The sequence below is a fragment of the Triticum urartu genome, chromosome 2A (genome assembly GCF_056163025.1).
Source record: "Triticum urartu cultivar PI428250 chromosome 2A, HENAU_Tu73, whole genome shotgun sequence".
NCBI classification, from domain to species: Eukaryota; Viridiplantae; Streptophyta; class Magnoliopsida; order Poales; family Poaceae; genus Triticum; species Triticum urartu.
Genome location: NC_141874.1, coordinates 535282832 through 535301835, shown reverse-complemented (window position 1 = coordinate 535301835; position 19004 = coordinate 535282832). Strand labels below are relative to the sequence as shown.

The 19004-nt window shown below is 43.9% G+C and overlaps 1 protein-coding gene and 2 long non-coding RNA genes across 3 annotated transcripts; 1 reads left to right on the top strand and 2 right to left on the bottom strand.

The window, feature by feature from the left end:
• Positions 1–958: 958 nt before the first annotated feature.
• Positions 959–8824, bottom strand: LOC125538517 (sugar transport protein MST1). The gene is made up of 4 exons (XM_048701801.2): positions 8480–8824; positions 8081–8400; positions 1819–2451; positions 959–1726 (listed from the first exon to the last, which is right to left on the bottom strand). The coding sequence occupies exons 1-4, from the start codon at positions 8613–8615 to the stop codon at positions 1283–1285; spliced, it is 1533 nt and encodes a 510-aa protein (XP_048557758.1). The 5' UTR covers positions 8616–8824; the 3' UTR covers positions 959–1282.
• Positions 8825–10037: 1213 nt separating this feature from the next.
• LOC147985779 (uncharacterized) lies at positions 10038–18072 on the top strand. The gene is made up of 7 exons (XR_015616888.1): positions 10038–10122; positions 10195–10283; positions 10618–10719; positions 15577–15628; positions 15758–15929; positions 16564–16697; positions 16844–18072. It is a non-coding gene; the product is annotated as an uncharacterized LOC147985779 (long non-coding RNA).
• Positions 11315–15401, bottom strand: LOC147985780 (uncharacterized). The gene is made up of 2 exons (XR_015616889.1): positions 12850–15401; positions 11315–11604 (listed from the first exon to the last, which is right to left on the bottom strand). It is a non-coding gene; the product is annotated as an uncharacterized LOC147985780 (long non-coding RNA).
• Positions 18073–19004: the final 932 nt, after the last annotated feature.

Here is a 19004-nt window from a genome sequence, read left to right as displayed (position 1 = left end):
CTTGCCAAAAAATAAAGCTACCATTGCCGTAGTAGAAGCTCGTCTATGCATCAGCCGGGACGACACCCGCGGAAGGAGTTGGATCTAGGGCTCTTGCAAGTTCTTGCTGGAAAAGGAGGTCATGTCCTGCGTCGCCATCAGTCCGACCCCTCAAGGCCAAAAAGAAAGCCCTCCGCTACATGGCACAGGCCGGCATCACCACCAGATCGGAAAGAAAGCCAGCTCCAGAACCCCAGAGTTCGATCTGATCCAGTCGAACTGAACGGGTCGAACATCCCCAGAGGCGGCGGAGGTATCTTGGCTAGAACGGAGAGATAGAATGGAGAGGACCAGGGCACCACGGACACCGTCTTGACGATACAGTCGCCACAACGGAGGGGAACATATCTCAGAGAATTAGGAAGGGTCGTAGAGGCGATCCGGACCGGAGGAGCTTCCTCACACATAGATGGGATCCCAGACGCCGCACCCTATTGTAGCCAGCGAAAAATACCAAGGATAGAGAAGGTCGTGTTGTACTGATTATCTTGTGATAGGTGCGTTCTGTAGTTGTAACTGAATTGAAGAGGAAACGATGGTCTTTTCGGTGACCAGGGAATGACTACATGCAAACTAAAATTTAATCACATGATTTGTTGTCTACCTATGGTGGGTCTCTTCTGTAATCGCTGACTTGTGGTTGGCTGGTATCTGATGACATGGCATGATGAGTTGGACTGTTTGCATGTTAAGAGAATACCTTATAGTGGGAAGCAACTTCTTAAGAATGTAAAATATGAAGTTGAGTATTTTCATCAAAAAAATAATTTTAGGTTTATTGGTGTCTCTTCGTCGAATCCGATTTCACCTACTTCCCTGGTCCTCCCATAATCTCCATTCCCCGCATGGCTCAAGCGGAAAAGAAATGGCTCAAGAAAGTGCCCCGCTAAACAATGCAGTGCCAGACCCAATAAATCTATGAGGTCAATTGACACAAACTCTTCAAATTTTGTCAAAAGTTTGCTCAAATATATACTACCTCCATTTTTAAATACAAGTCTTTGTAGAGATTTCATTATGCACTGCATATGAATCAAAATGAGTGAATCTACGCTCTGAAATGCATCTATATATTTGTATGTGATCCATAGTGAAATCTCTAGAAAGACTTATATTTAGAAATAGAGGGAGTATATAACTAAAGACAGATTGTTAAAAGTTGTGGGGTCAACTGATGCGTATAGGAGTCAACGAGGAGTTCGTTTGGTTTACATAGCGAACAGACTTGACGGGGCCCAGTTAACTAGGTGAGTGAGTCCGCGATTTTTGCTTGCGGCTGCACGAAGCGCTTCCAGTACCAGTGCTTGACCCAGACGGTGCCCATGGACTCGAGCGGCACGCCCTTGGTCTCCGGCAGGAACAGCGCGATGAAGACGGTCATGACGGCGACCCAGCCGGCGTAGTAGGCGAACGTGGCATACTTGAAGCTGCAGAGCATGGGGAGGAACGACTGCGTCTGCACGAACGTCAGGCCGAGGCCGATGGACACGTTCATGGCCTGCCCCGCCGACCGGATGTCCACCGGGAATATCTCGCCCGGCACCACCCACCCCAGCGGCCCCCACGACCACCCGAACCCGGCGGCGTGCATGCACGTGAACACCAGGATCGCAACCCCGTACGGCCTCGCCATCGGCGCGTCGCCGCTCTTCCCCACCTGCGCGCCCATGATCCATGCCATCGCAACCTTCAATGCTCAAACGTGTGTCTGCGTCAGAAAACCCGGCCATTCAAGCATACCTGGGCAATGCTCAGATGGAACTGGACGTGGATGCATACCTGGGCAACGATCATCTGGATGCCGCCGACCATGAACATCACCCTGCGGCCGTACCGGTCGATGACGAGGGTGGAGAGCATGAGCGCCCCCAGGTTCACGCCGCCGAGAATGACGGCGCCCATCAGCGCGGCGTTGCTGCCGAACCCGGCGGTGCGGAACACCAGCGGCGCGAAGAAGGAGAGCACGATGACGCCGGTGAGCTGGAAGAACATGGGCACGGCCACGGCGAGCACCAGGTGAGGGCGGTACTCGCGCCTCGTCGCCATCCGGTGGAACGCGCCTTCCTCGCTCTCGCGCGCGACCTCCACGGCGCGCACGATGTCCTGGAACTCCGCGTCCACGTCGGCGCCCGCCCCGCGCACCCGGACGAGCGCGGCGCGGGCCTCGTCGGCCTTGCCGCGCATGACGAGGCTGCTGGGGGTGTCCGTGAGGAAGAGGGCGCCCAGGAAGATGATCACAGCCGGCGCGCCGGCGAGGCCCAGGGAGAGGCGCCAGCCCCAGGAGATGCGCGCGGTGGCGTAGTTTGTGAGGTTGGCGATGAGGACGCCGAGGGCGAGGAAGATCTGGAAGCCGGCGGTAAGGGAGCCGCGCCACTGCGTCGGGGCCATCTCGGACAGGAACACAGGAGTCGCCTGTCATTTTGTCATGCATATATGGCATCAGTCATTAGATGAAAATCATCGTCATTCGGCAATCATATTTACACCAACGTTAGTGCATACGAGCAAACATGGATCCGTTCTCCCCTTGGTGATGTAGTAGACATCATTTACTTGTTCCAATTTGATTGGATATATGTGAGAAGAACTCTAACAGAGCCCGTTGTACGCATATGAAGCGCTTTATATGCATTTGAAAGTTGCGGACACAAAGCGTAAACTTTGGGGTACGGTCTCAAATACAACGCTTCCTTTCAGTGTCCTCCTGCCTCCATTAGGGCATGTAAATGATGCTATTTTAGAAGTGTCACGTAGCATAAATGATGAGTTGAAGAAGAGAGAACTCATAAGAAAAAGTTTGTCTTCTCTTATTTAAGATAAGACAAGAGATGACCTCTTAGCACAATATGTCTCACCATGTTTTTAGGAATGACTAGTTATTAGAGATGAGGCTAAGAGATGACCCATTGTAGACATTTGATTTTGTCATCTTTAAATTACATGCAAGTATTAAGATAAGACTATTTTATCAACTATTGTACATGCCCTAATGGGTCGAGGGGATCTTCGGCCTCTCCTCCTCTTCATCCCCAAAATTAAAGATGAGGGGGCCTCCTTCGATTGCGCCATTGACAAGAAACTAGGTGATGTATTGGAGGCGGGCTATGGGCTGGGCCGGCACAACTTCCCGATGCAGGGCAATTTTTTCGTGAACTTTGTTGACCGGGGGGGGGGGGGGGGGGACTGCTTTTTCTCCAGAAGCCCTATTAGATGCAAGTTGCGACAAATTGTTGGGACGTCGCACAAGAACGGCCATGACTGGGCCGGCCCATTTTTGTCTTTTTTGTTCTATTGTTTTTTTTTCCTTTTTTGTTTCTTTTATCCAAGTTCATTCCCATTTTCAAAAAATGTTCATAAATTCCAAACAAATTGCATCAAGCACAATTCTTTTAATTTTTCAATAGAATGTTGTTTTAATTTTTTTTGGAAACTTTAGAAATATCAAAGAAGTTTTGAATTTCAAAAACTGTTTGCTTCTTTTTAAAAAAAGTGTTCGAAAATTCACAAAATGTCCAGAAATTTACAAAATGTTCAGGAATTCATAATTTTTTAATAATTTATAAAAAGCAGAAATTTAAAAAAATGTTCATTATTTCAAAATTGTGTTCAAAATTTCAAAAAAATGTTGCCTTTTCCAAAAAATATTATATGTTTTAAAAAATGTTCCCATTTCCAAATTTTATTCACGTATTTAGAAATTTTTTGCGTTTTTTAAAATTTGTTGGGGGTTTAAAATTTGTTCTTGTATTCGAATTTTTTTTCTCAAAATTCAAAAAATGTTTGGATTTTCAAAAATCATGCTGTTATAGAAGAATGAAATTTCCAAACAAATCTGTGAAACTTTTCATAAAGTGTTTGGATTTATTGTTTCTAGTAGTTCTTGAACTTCAGTACTGCTCATTGTTCACGAAAATAATCAGTAGCTCAACTGGCTAGCAACATTCAAACAGGAGATGTCTCGAGTTTGATACACGTGAGAGCGTTCGTTTTTGTGTTTTTTTAAATAGCATTGTTGCCAAATGCGTCAAATAGGACGTCCTATTTTTCTCTCAGGGGTGATGGGCCGGGTCAATTTTCCACTTTGATTTTGTATGAGCGGGCAATTTTTTCCTGTTTTCCATAGTATTATATTCCCAATTCCTTTTTATCCATTTATTTTCTATTTCTATTTTTTTCCTTTTTTCCCGACCTTATTTTCTCCATTTTATTTTATCTTCAGTTTTCATTTATTAAATTTTTATATTTATTTTCTTACTTTTTTCCACGTATGCTCTTTCTAGGAAATTGAATAATGATTTTATAATAAATACATGATATCTTTTACAAATATGTTTTGTAAGTAAATATATTTAATACATGTTCAATATTTTTTAAATATACCTTGTATATTTAAAAAATTACAACAAACATTCTTTCAAATAATGTTGAACATATGTCAAAACACATTCAATATTTTCAAAATACAGGCCAGACATTTTTAAATGCATTATAAATAGTTTTAATTAAAATATTTTATAAATCCATGAACGCTTTTTTTAGAACCAGAATATTGTTTAGTACACGTTGAACATTTCTCAAATACATGAATACCGTTTATAAATATGTGAACACTTTATAAATAATATGAACATCTTTAAATATGTGTTGATAATTAAAAATATATATAATACATAATTTGTTTTTAAAATAAACATTAAAAAAATAAAAATCCAAATATAACTTTTGTAATATTTCAAAAAATAGTGAGAAAAACAAAGTGAAAAAATCAAAAAAAGAAGAAGGAAAGAAACTTGCATGGCGTGCAGCAATGGCATGTATGCGAGCGCCATTCCGACCCGATCTTCAATAGGCGACGTGTGAGTGTTTGTGTTCTAGTTTGAGTGTGCGTGTGTGCTACGTTGTAATTCAACGTTTCTTAAAAAAATATTCACCAAAGGAAAATATCCACATAAAGTCGTATTTGTTTCATGGGTCTTACACGGCAACTTTAGGGTTGGTGTAAATAAAAACTGATTTAATTTAAAACACTCATGGCAACGATGAGCAATTTTCACGGCAGAATATCATACATCAAAGAAACCAGCTGTGACCTGGTTATCCATGCTACCGGGTCAAGCAGATAGTAGCGTGGACTAGGCTATCTATTGCTACTGGGTAGTTCAGCCATGGTTCCACTTGCACTTAAAATTTTAAGCAAGTGAGGTTGGTGGCTCCGGGCTCCGGGGGATATCATGGCAATGTCAGATGACATGTTAGCATTGACTTGAGAACTGAACACTAGCTATCTAAGAATAAATATATCTGTCAAGTCCACAGCCGGATACAGTTAGTCCAGTGAACAATGGCTGGCTTTAGACGCTTCCTATGTCAGCGGAAGACTGAATCAATCAGTTGATAGCTGTAGCAGATTAACAACTGATAAGGAGCTTTGGTTCGTTCCATTCTACACGAACGGCTCTCCCGAGTATCACTGGGCAAAGGTTTTAAACTCTGTTTTTGTCATTTCAGTAGCAAACCCTTCACTGGTAGAGCTCGATTAATTTTACATAAAAATGTCATTTTTTTTCTTCTAAAGCACTGAAGTATTTTCATTCATATATTTTTTCTGCTGTCGAAACAGCGGGAAAACTTTGGGTAAAAATCCATTTTCGGGTGACATGATGGGAAAAACATATTTTTGTGCACACGCTTGCGAAGCTGTATTAGCATAATATCTTACGTACTAATAAAGCACGGACTGTTTCTGGTCGTCCGTCATGCCATTTTACAAATAAACCCCTCAGTTTTCTGTAAATCAACCCGCAGTACACGTTTAAGTTACAACCGAACCGTTTTTTCATTTTCTCAGAAAAGCCCCTGATGTCTTAGACAATCAACCCGCCGTCCATATTTAAGTCAGCCAAAACGTTTTTTTAATTTTAACAGAAAACCCCTTAACGTTTCGGTTAATCAATCTACAATTTATGTAAAATAAGATTATTCATATCTTTTAAACCGTAACTTAGATTTTAACATGTTATATATGAAATTTGATTAGAAAAATATGTAGAATCTAAATATAAGGTTATTTTTAGCTGTTAAATATTTCTAAAATATATATTTTTGGTGCAAACTTAATATATAGTGTATGGTCTGTTTTTTTGTACCGTCGGTGATTCGAATTGCAAATAAACATCTATTAAAATTAGAGTGAGAGAAAAAACATCGAGAACTATGCATACACAACTATGAAAAACCTTGCAGGAAAAAAAACATACTTTTTATCTTATTCGAAGCGAGTGTGCGCAGGTGCGCGCGCGCAAAAGAGAGAGACATGTCTTGTGTCATGGTTATTGGGTTAAGAGCATGTGTTATTTTCTTTCCCGTTGCAATGCACGGGCTTTTTTTTAGCGAGTGTGTGAGTATAGAGGAAATACAAATGTGATGCCATGTGAAACTAAAAGACGCGGGCCTATTAAGGTCTTGAGTCATGGTTATTAGGTTAAGAGCGTGTGTTATTTTCTTTCCCGTTGCAACGCACGGGCTTTTTTGCTATTATGAATGAAACTCGAAACTGCAATCACAATGACACTCCTATATTCTCAAAAAATAAAAAACAATGATACTCGTATGCCATAAGGCGTTGATTGTTGGTATAGAGAACTGAGCTCAACCATCGCCAAAAAAAAACCTGAGCTAATTTTCAGCTGCAGCAGGGCACTCTCGACGGTGCTTACATAACCTTATCTATCACTCAAAAAAAACTATCTATGTTTGGCTTTTTGCCACAAAGGAAGGGGATGGATAAGATGGTTCTATCTAATTTTGGAAGGCCCTTCCTCACAAACAGTCTTTTCCTTTTTGAACTTCTCTTGCTCACAAATTCCACCGCTAAAACTCTGACGTACTCCTTTGCATTGAGGGAAATAACATTTCCGTATTTGCTATTTCCATGTATATACAGTGTATACTACGGACATGAAGTTCCTAAGCTGAGCTCGGATGAACAGTAAATCAGAAGAAAAAAATGAAAAAAAGTTTAAAAAAATCTGAAATTTTTCAGTGACAAACATTGACAAAAATTTTCAATGCTTGCAAAATTTCATCGTGAAATGATATTTGTAGAAGCCGTGGCTAAAAAAACAAAATCGATGCTCCAAAAATATCATTTCCAAAAGCATTTTGGAGTGATGATTTTCTTTGCCATGGCTTCTACATGTAGTTTCACGTTGAAACTTTGCAAGCGTTGAAAACTTTTGTTAATGTTTGTCACTTAAAAATCAGATTCTTTTTAAAAAAAGATTATTTTACTGTTTACCCGACCTCATTTAAACTCAGGACTAGAAGAGTACTTTCGGTATTACTATTCCCTCTGTTCCGGACTGAGGAAAATAACATTTCCATGAACAGAGGGTGTTGTACCTAAGAGTTACTCCATAATAACTCTTGACTGGTGATTATCATGAAGTACAAAAGTACGAGCAGCCGACTATTGACTGAGAAGTAACTAATGAGAATGTGTGTCTAGCACGGTGGTAAAGACCTTTTAGAGTGGGGCTATCAATCAAGGTTCTGACTATTGGTTCTCATAAAAAAACTCGCTGCATATACTTCCTTCGTTTCTTTTTAGTATGTATATAAGATTTGGTCAAAGTCAAACTTCGTAAAGTTTGTCCAAGTTTATAGAAAAGACTATCAACATTTACAATACTAAAGTTATATGGTATGAAAATTAATTTCATGATGCATCTAACAATATTAATTTTATATTATGAATCTTGATATTTTTTCTATAAACATAGTCAAAGTTAACAAAGTTTGAATTTGATTAAATCTTATATGCAAACTAAAAAAACGAAGGGAGTACTTGTGTTGTGCATGTTCGCTCGTGTACTTGCGTTGCGCAAGCCATTTCTCTCCCCTTGGATCGAGTTTAGGAGTAACTAATCACTTCCATAATAGTATACTACTGTATTTGCTGGATCGATAGACTGCCCGTAGGGAGTTATCTTGTTAAAAGAATGCAGTGTTGAATTCATGTACTGTGCTGTACTGTGCTGACCTGGTTGGTGAAGCCGACGCCGAAGCCGAGCAGCATGCGCCCAATGATGAGCATGGCGATGTTCATAGCCGCGCCGGTGATGGCGCCGCCGGCGAAGAAGAGCGCCCCGCCCACGAGCATGACGCGCTGCCGCCCTATGGCCTTGGTGACGCGGCTAGCCACGAGCGACGCCAGCAGGCCGGCGACGTACAGCGACGACGTGAAGGCCGTGAGCGCCTGGCTGTCGTAGAGGCAGTAGTCGTTGTGCTTCGCCACCGCCATCTTCTCCAGGACGTGCGGGAAGAACCGCCGCAGGAACGGCTCCATTTGCGACACGCCGCCTGAAGTCAACGATCAAACCCCATGCATCCGGCTCCCCTAGCTCAAGAAACATCGATCGAGGCCGAGGCCGAGGCTCACCTGAGATGCCGATGTCATAGCCGAAGATGAGGCCACCGGAGGCGGCCACGAAGCAGGTCATGAGCACCGACAGCGTCAGCCGTCCGCCGTAGTCCGGGGCGGGGCCATCGTTCACCACAAAGGCCCCACCGGCCATCTCTCTCTCTCTCTCTCTCTCTCTCTCTCTCTCTCTCTCTCTCTCTCAGCGCGCTTTCCTTTTAGGTCCTACCGATCCAACGACGACACAGCTCTCGTGAGATCGCCTGGATGTGAGCAGAGCAATATATGTAGACTTGCAGATGCTGGTAGACAAACTCGAACGGCATCGTGCAGACAGGTAGCCAGCCAACAATGCCCGAAAGAAAGAGGTTGGTCAGACAAGTAAGCATGGCTGATTAGTAGGTGAACATGCTGAAGATGGCCCACTAATCAGCACGTTTCATTAGGCAAGACACATGTGTACATATGTGGAATGACGCAGTGCCAATCAATACCATCCATTATCCAAGCTGTCAAGAGAAAAAACGTCCATTATCCAAGATAGCAAGATCGCGATTTCATCCGCAAGTCAATGCAGAGGATATTAATCATTTGTGTTCAGCAAGTTGGAGCAAGAGCAAGAATAATGGTGCCTCTAACACCTAATTAAATTCTAACTGAAGATACGAGCACATCATGTTTATATTCTACTGTATTTATCGGCACAGATACATCTAAGGTTTTTTTTTTGCGGGGACAGATCTCTACTCCTAATGTCTCAATTGGTAGTCCGCGTTTCGGATTTTATTTTCGTCCCACCATTTTCGTCCGGTTTTTTTTCGCTGGTTTTTTTTCGTCCCTTTCTCGCACCCCGAACTGCCTGACCCGCTAAAAAAAATCCCCTCGTCCGATCCCCAACCTCCCCCCGATCCTGTCGCCGCTGCTGCCTACCCCGCCTCCTACCGGTGCGCTACCACTCCCGCCTCCTTCCGGCGCGCCGTCATCCCCGCCTCCTACCGGCGCGCCGCCGGACCCTCCTTCTTCCCTGGAGCGCCGCCACCCCGCTGCCCTCGCCATCTTCCCGAGCGCGCCGCTGCCGCCGTCTTCCCCAGAGCGCCACCGCCCCGCCACCCCCGCCCACGGGACCAGTGGTCCCATCGCCGGTCTCCCCCCACCCAGATTTGCTGGAGGCGCACCGGATCCTGCCTCACGGCCGGTTCCCGCGACTCGGCCGCCGCCCCAACCGCTGCAGCAGCCGAACACCTCCACTAGGTGCCCCGGCGGTTCGGACACCCACCTGGCCCCTCCCTCGAACCCAGCGAGCCTCCGCCCCGACCTACTTCCCGCGCGAGGTCGCCTCCGCCTCCTCCTGGCGCACCGCCGCCCCCACCATCTCCACCTCCGCCTCCGCCGATGCCTCCTTCTCCACCTCCGTTCGCAAGCGATGGCGGCCGCGGTCTTCACCCCCATCCACCATGGCTGCAGATCCACCCACGGCCGGTCGTCTAAGCTTCAAGCATGGATGGATGGATTCAGGAAGGTATCCTTCCTCCCTGGGTGGAGCGAGCTGCAGATCCCGTCCGGCCCTCCGGAACCGGCCATCTCCGCCTCCTCCTCGCCGCCGCCGCTGGGGATCATGTCTTCACCAAACGCGAGCTCTGCCCCATCCGACCGACCGCAAAGGGGTGAGTTTTCTTCATCCCGAACCCTCCTGATTTGCTTACTGCACTGTGAGAACTCAAGCTTTTCTTCTTCAGAGATAGGACATGGCGGAAACAAAACTGCACGACGATGTGCATTTCTGCAACACATCAGGTCTACATTTTCCATTGCCCTGGACTTATGAGTAAGTAGCATACAGAGTTCAGTCTGATTCTAAAGAACAAGAGTAGAAAATATATTCTGCCGAGTAGAAAATATCTTCAGGTCTACATTTTCCATTGCCCTGGACTTATGGCTATCTGATTGTAAAGAACAAGAGTAGAAAATATAGACATGCGTCTTCACGTGTGTGCATTAAATTTGTTTTGATTCTGTTAATATATTTTTGTTGCAGACGGAAGAAAAAGCAACATGAAGTTCCTGTCTGCATCAAACTGCTTTCACTTATATTCTGCTGAATTTCTTCCTTCTATGGGACTGTACATGGGGATTATCTACAAGGGTTATGTCCTTTGCAGGTAGATTATCTTATAGGACGGGCGAAATGCAACAGAAGAAGCTCCTCCGCTGCTACTCGCCAAACTCCAAGCAAAAAGGACCTTCCACTTTCCTTGCTAATGGTGAGCAACTCAAAGATGTCTAAAAGGTTACGCTTAATATTTACCCTCCGTATCTTATTTACTTGACCATTACATGTATAGATGCTTTCAGAGAACATGTATATATAGCTGCAGATCTGTTATATCTGAACAATGGCAGATTTGACCATTACATGTATATACCTGCTAGGAGAGAACATGTATATCTATCAGTTGTTTTTGATCATTAAGATATTACTTTCTCATCTTATTTCTAGGTATAAACACTGGTGCTGTTTTGTTTAATTTCGAAACATGCAGATTATCGTGTCTTCATCCCTGCGAAGTGACATTCTTTCCCAGTAATCTGTGCATGTGAAAATTATTTTCAAATGCGATTCTACTTGGTAGTTTTCATATTTCCAATGGCCCGTCAAGTGTGCATTTTCACGAGCTTCAGCAAACCCTTTTTCAGTCATCCGGTCCATGTACATACCAAGTGCTTGTTGAAAAAAAATGCAATTGGCCGCCAATTTTATCTTGCGTGTTATAACACCCTCGATACGACTATATCTCCCACGTGTCGAGGCACGACTTAGAGGCATAATCGCATTGAAGGCATATGTCGCAAGTGAGGTAATCCACACAACCCATGTAATATAATAAGCAAAGAGATACATAGTTGGCTTACAATCGCCACTTCACAAAAATTCATGAATAAAGCATTACAACAACCAGATACAATCAAGGTCCGACTACGGAACCAAAATAAAAGAAGAACTCCAAATGCGACAAAGGTCCCCGATCGACCCCAACTGGGCTCCACTACTGATCAATTAGAACGGAACAACACGAAGGACAAGGTCTTCAACGAGCTCCTTCTGAGCTGGGTTGCGTTATCTGCACAGTCTCATCGGCACCTGCAAGCTGGTTTTGGAAGTATCTGTGAGCCAGGGGACTCAGCAATCTCGCACCCTCGCGATCAAGACTATTTAAGCTTATGGGTAAGGTATAAGGTATGAGGTGGAGCTGCAGCAAGCGACTAGCATATATGGTGGCTAACTTACGCAAACGAGAGCGAGAAGAGAAGGCAAAGCACGGTCGAGAAATCTATGATCAAGAAGTGATCCTATAGCAACCTACGTCAAGCATAACTCCAACAACCGTGTTCACTTTCCGGACCCCGCCGGAAAGAGACCATCACGGTTACACACGCGGTTGATTCATTTTAATTAAGGTCAAGTTCAGGTTTTCTACAACCGGATATTAACAAATTCCCATCTCCCCATAACCGCGGGCACGGCTTTTGAAAGTTCAAATCCCTGCAGGGGTGTCCCAACTTAGCCCATCACAAGCTCTCACGGTCAAGGAAGGAATAGACCTCCTCCCGAGACATTCCGATCAGACTCGGTATCCCGGTACAACAAGACATTTCGACAGGGTAAAACTAAACCAGCAACACCGCCCGAATGTGCCGATAAATCCCGATAGGAGCTGCACATATCTTTTTCTCAGGGCACACTCAGATGAGCCAGACGTCGGGTAAGCCAGCCCAGAGTTGCCTCTGGTAGCCTCGGACATCGCTCAGTTGGACCAACACTCAGAGGAGCACTGGCCCAAGGGGGGTAAAATAATGATGACCCTTGAGCCGGCCGACCCAAGGGAAAGAAAAAGGCTAGGTGGCAAATGGTAAAACCAATGTTGGGCATTGCTGGAAGAGCTTTACTTAAGGCGAACTGTCAAGGGGTTCCCATTATAGCCCAACCGCGTGAGGAACGCAAAATCCGGGAACATAACACCGATATGACGGAAACTAGGGCGGCGAGAGTGGAACAAAACACCAGGCATAAGGCCGAGCGTTCCACCCTTTACCAAGTATATAGATGCATTAATTAAATAAGATATATTGTGATATCCCAACAAGTAAATAAATGTCCCGACAAGGAACGGCCTCCAATCTTCACCTGCAACTAACAACGCTATAAGAGAGGCTGAGCAAAGCGGTAACATAGCCAATCAACGGTTTGCTAGGACATGGTGGGTTAGAGATTTGACATGGCAATTTGGGAGGCTGACAAGCAAATGGTAGGCATCGTAGCATTGGCATAGCAAAAGAGCGAGCAAACTAGCATAGCAAAGATAGTAGTGATTTCGAGGGTATGACCATCTTGCCTGAAATCCCGCAAGGAAGAAGAACGAGTCCATGAAGAAGACAAACGGACGTAGACGAACGAATCCTCACAACACGACGTTATCGGAACCAACCCGAAGAAGCAACACCGAAAAAGAGCAAACAACATAGTAAACAACCACCACAAAATCATGGCATGATGCACAATCAAGTATGATGCATGTCCGGTTTAAGTATGCATGGCATGGCAAGGCACAAGCAATCCTACAAATTAAATGGAGCTCAATATGCAACTTCGTTGTATTGCATATTGACGAAACACCACATTCAAGTTATTTAGTTCGATCTTGTTTATGTACTCAACAATATTAAATGTTGATTAACATGGCAAGAGGGTGAAGCAAAGTAAAACTAGCTACCTAGTCAAGGTTAAATGAGGCCGGAAGCAACGAACAACAATTCCGGAAACTCCTCATGAGCATATTATAGATTTGGTACTGTTCTGCCCTAAACACAATTTTAGGGTTGTTAAACATGCAAAGTAAGGCCACCATGATAAACTAGGCAAAATTCTACCCCAATTACATATAAAGTTTATTAAGTTCGGAGTTACGGTTATTTAGTTATGAATTAAATCATTTTAACATGGCAAGGAGCAAATTAATGCAAACAACATTTTTAACATTTCAAACATAGATGAAAGTTGGATATTATTAATCTACACAAAATTCTGAGCAAGTTTCATATATAAAACATTTTAATCCGATGCACGGTTAGCGAGTTATTAAATGCATGATCTAGGGGGACTATTTTGCAAAACTGGCAATCTCTGGATAAATAGGAAAATCGTTCCGCAGAAAAAAAACATGAATCAGGCCGAATCTGGCTGGCCCGATAGGTAAAAAAACAAGAGGGGCGCTGGGGTGTGGGCTCACCCATGGGCCGTGGCCCATCTGCAGAGGAGCCGGCTTGGGGCAGCGGGGCTGGGGAAGCTGGGCCGGCCCACGAAGGAGGAGGAGGCAGGCCGAACGAGGCCGGCTGGAGCTGGGCCAAAGGCGGGGCCCGCGAAGGGTCAACGGAGCCAGGGAGGGAGTGGCTGGATCGGGCTCCTCCCGATCCATGGCGGCGGCGCCGCTGGGGAACTCCGGCGAGAGGGCTGGATGGCGCGGGGAGGCCGGGACGGCCGAGAACGGACGGATCCGGGCACGGGGACCCCGGATCTGGCCGCGGTGGTTGATGACCGCGCTCCTGGAGGTGGGTTCCGGCGTGGTGGAGCTCTCTTGGCGGCGCATCTCGACGGGGCTCGGCAGGGAGCAAGGTGGTGCGGCGGGGAGGCCAGCGCGGTGCGGCGGTGCCTCTCCGGTGAAGTCCGGTAGGGGAGGCAGTGGCCGGCGGAACTCCGGCGAAAGGCGACAAGGCTGCGGCGCGGGCACGCGCCCGTGGGCGGCGGCGGCGGCGACCGGGCCCGTGCGGGCCCGCGATGGGCTCCGCGGGCCGGCGCGGTGGGAGGTGGCGCGCTGGACAGGTGGCACGCCGTGGTTGGAGGAGAGCGGCGGCGGGGCGACGTGGCGGCTTCTGATTGGGTGGAGTGAGGTGGAGGCTGGACGCGTCCGGCGGGCGCGGACATGTCCGGCGGCGGAGTGGGAAGAAGCTAGGGTTAGATCTGCGCGAGGATTTCAGAGGGAGACACATATTTATAGGTAGAGGGAGCTAGGAGAGCCAAATAAGGTGCGGTTTTCGGTCACGCGATCGTGATCGAACGACCGAGATGATGAAGAGGGTTTAGGTGGGTTTTGGCCAAATTGGAGGGGTGTTGGGCTGCAACACACACGAGGCCTTCTCGGTCCCTCGGTTAACCGTTGGAGTATCAAACGAAGTCCAAATGATACGAAACTTGGCAGGCGGTCTACCAGTAGTAAACCAAGGCCGCTTGGCAAGTCTCGGTCTAATCCGGAAATGTTTAATCCCCACACACGAAAGAAAGGTAGAAATGATCACCGGAGGAGAACGGAGCGTCGGATTGCAAAACGGACAACGGGGAAAAGCTCAGATGCAAGAGACGAACACGTATGCAAATGAAATGCACATGATGACATGATATGCAATGCATGACACGCAAGCAATGACAAGACAACAACAGTGAATAACTGCACGACACCTGGCACATCGGTCTCGGGGCGTTACACGTGTATCACTGGTTAATTTTTTATAGTTAGTTTTATGTCTATATATTGTCAATATATCGAAAGTTTGGTCCTCTGAGTAAGCACTCGGTTCCTTGTTAGGTCTGGCTAGATCGATATTTAAGGGATCATTTTTAGTCCCAGTTTTCCACCTTGCATTAAAAGAATGCCTTTGTATCAATTACATGCTCTTTGTCTAGACTAACACTCAGATGGCTGAAACTCAAAGTTTCAGTATCAATATAGTAAAATTCTCCCAAATAGATAAGTATCAGTTCACTTTTGGGTATTCATATTTTCTTTGTGTTTTAAATCTTCAATTATTCATCAATTTTAGTGCTACATATTCCTATTTGGATTATACTTGGTGCATCAAATTAATGAATCAGGAAACTCTTTTTTTGTTGTTTGGGCAGGGGCCTCAGTTTGTTCGGAATCAGATACAACCATTTGATCCATTATTGTTCGTGGGCATCATATTTAAAAAAAATATTTTTTGGATTTTGTAAAGTTTGCGGTTAATAAGCCGGTGAGAGCTGATGGTTCAGTTAGATCCTGCATTTACTTGACCTCTTTCTCTGTCAGGTAAATTACCATGGTACTTATCTAATGCGATTTGTAAAGTTTTACCAATCTGGTGAGCATATGAGACTGCAATATTGTGTTCACTCTCAGGATTAAACTGCTTGCTGTGTAATTTGCCTCTTATTATTTCCATGAAATAACAGTAGTTTTCTTGTCTAACTTCATTTGATTTTGTATGCAGGAGGATATTCAATACCAAGATTTATGATTTGGCATAAGTGAGATGACATACAAGTGAGTTTAATTCGTGAGAGTGAAATAGCAACAGTTTAATTATCATACCGCCGGCAGCTGCACCTCAACTGCGGAAAAAGAAATCTTGAAGAACCAAGACCACCACCAGTTGGAAGAAGGTAAAAATCCTTTTTTTTCTTCTCCCTCCTCATTTGATTTCCATTTCCTCGCAGCTCTAGGTAATTTCGTGACCTACCTCTTGGTAAGTCACCTATCTGCAGAATGCATATAGTGTGTGTGTGTGTGTCAGATATACAGTGAAAAAACACCACAATGCAAGTGTCATATCCTGTTCTTGGTGCAATTTTGCAACTATGTTCTGGACTGTAAGCAACTGCTTCATGTTAAACTAAAGCTCCAATCAGGCTTGTGGCTCTTTTGTTTACATTATGAGTAGTTGTTCTTATAAGATGTTCGTTATCTAGGTAAAACTTGGGAACATGTATGGATGGACAATACTATATGGATTTGGTCATTTTATTGACTAATTATACAGCGTATGAACTTATAGAGTTTAGAGTTGTTTATCCTGTTCTAATGCTGGAGTTAAAAGTTTCATGTAGCTAATGCCATCATCTTTATAATAGAGCGGCAACATACTCCATAAGTTTTCACCCTACTCTAGGAAGCCATTTCATCAGTTTTTGGCTTCTGACACACTCGGAGCAACAAATTTTGTGCTGCTAATTGTACTGTCCTCTCTGTTCTCTCTCTTTGCACTTACTTGTGATTTTTGCTTATGTCCGTGTACAGATTTCATCTAGGAAATTTAGTCCTAGGGACTTTGATATACAATGATACACCAAAGCAAGCAAAGAAGCCAAAAGAAGTTAAATGTTTTTACCTGCTGCTGGCATCCGATGAGCAGTTGCAGGTGTCAACCATAGGTAATTCTTGTAAGATACTTTCACATTTCTCTAATTTACTTAAGTAAATCTTCATCAGTTTGGCTTTAGGTGAAAATGCCTGCTTGAGAATTTAGGGAAAATTACATATTAGTAATTGACCTCGTTTTTGCTTGTTTATTCTGTAGTATTGTTATATGAAGTGAGAGTTGCATGTGCTTATCTGAAGCTTATACTAATAATTTGCCTCCCTAATTGTGGCTGATCTGGAGCTCATACCCATGTTGGGTGAGTATCTCCCTCTCTGTTTGTTGGGCTGTCGGCAGCTCCTTTTTGCTGCGTCTCTGTATACTATAACCACTATCCCTAAAATAAGTAAACTATAACCACACTCTTTGATCATATTATTTAGAAGAAAAAAGATTAGAGCTGCATTTATTCATATTAATGTAGACTGGGCCTGATCCAAGAAATAGAAGACTTATACATTGATTGCATCCACCGATAAAATCCCAAATGTGTGTGGGCAAGACTATCTTCGTGTTTTCATAATATAAAAAATAGTAGGTAAGTGTCAATCTGTTGCTGGTTCAGAATTTGATAAGGTTGAAAACTTTGTATGAAAATCTTTGTAATTCTTTTGAGTTGTGGAAGAGACAGCTGGGATGACTTTGATAATATGCATTGGATGGCGGAGGACGAAAAATAAATAAGGTGGGGCGGCTCTGAAGCATAAAAAAATTCCAATGAAAAACGAAAGTAGTTCATGCACACTAAAATGCACACAAATACTTTTTAAAATCATGCTATTGTCCGGTCATTTTCTCAAAATGACACTAAAATTTGAATAATAATTACTTCTCTCCTTTTGTCTTCCATTTTCCCGTCCAGTACATTTTCCTCTTTTTAGTTCATCGGAAAAATTGACACACAGCGGCCGCTAAATTTTTTGAGAAGACGAACCATGGAGATTGGAGATGAAGAGCTGGTCGCCGCCCCTGTGTACCTATTCTGATTGGAGTTCTTATTACAGTTACATGATCATGTGACAGCATGGCATCGGACAACACGGCCTTCACCTTAATGCACCCCAAAGGTGGTCATCGCCGAAGCACGCCAAGGGTGAGCCACAACCATACCGTTGACCCACCGGCGTGGTGAGGACAAATTGCATAGTATCATGTTTTTTCAGTTAAAACCTGAGAACAGAAAGACGTATCTAACACAGTATGTAAAATTTGTAAGCTCATATGAAAATAGCTGAGATCAAATTAGGTAAGCACGTTCTTGCAAGCGATGTATTTTCTCACTTACGAGAATTACCAGTTGCATATATAATATACTGTAGTAGCCTATATTCATGCACTCTCATTTTTGCTGAACAATTCATGATCAATACTGGATTTTTTTAAAGGAAGCCACTTCAACTTAGTTTGAGCTCTCATGTTGTCGAATGAATCAGCAAATATGTTATTTGTGGCTTTTATAAATTGACACAATGTTTCTGATTTCCAACATAACAAAATTATATGTTTCGTCCAGTCAGGTTTTTTACCCCATTATGTAATCGGCTCAGGTGACAATAGTATCTTCATTGTTCTTCTCATGACCATTTCCAAACTCAGGCTGGCCGATTTACATGAAATTAATTTCCTCAGTTGTGGTGGCAAATATAATACACATAATCCATATTGTTATGCACTAGCGTGTGTGTGTGAAATAGATAGATTATGGTCACGTACCCAATAAGATGGATATGTGTATGTGTTAGAGAGAGAGAGAGAGAGAGGGGGGGGGGAGAGGGAAGAGGGGGAGAGAGTGAGGAAGAGGGAGGGAGAGAGTGTGTGTGTGAGGATTTGATTGTAGAAAAGGTTGCGAATGTCACTTGATATGTATGAGAATGTTAAATGTAATATTAACATAATTAATATTGAACTTTTAAAGTTAATGCGGTCCCGTTGCAACGCACGGGCGTTCTTCTAGTACATTTAAGTTATCTCTGAGCCAGACACCAGAACAGCTCATGTTCATGTTACGAACCAGATATGATACAAAGTTTCTACGCTTTGGGTTCAGCTCTCCGAGATTAGAGCAACTCCAGTAGCTCCCGTAGACCTAAAATAACTATCAGTTATGAAAAGTTGAGGCAAAAAATGCTCTCCAACAGCTCCTTTAAACCCAATTTTTTTATGAGATCCCGTAAAAACACCCACGCCTTTCAACAAGTATACTACTCCCTCCATTGCTAAATGTAAGCCTTTTTAGAAATCTCAATATGGACTACACACAAAGCAAATGAGTGAATTTACACTTTAAAATATGTCTACATACATCTGTATTTAGTTCCTG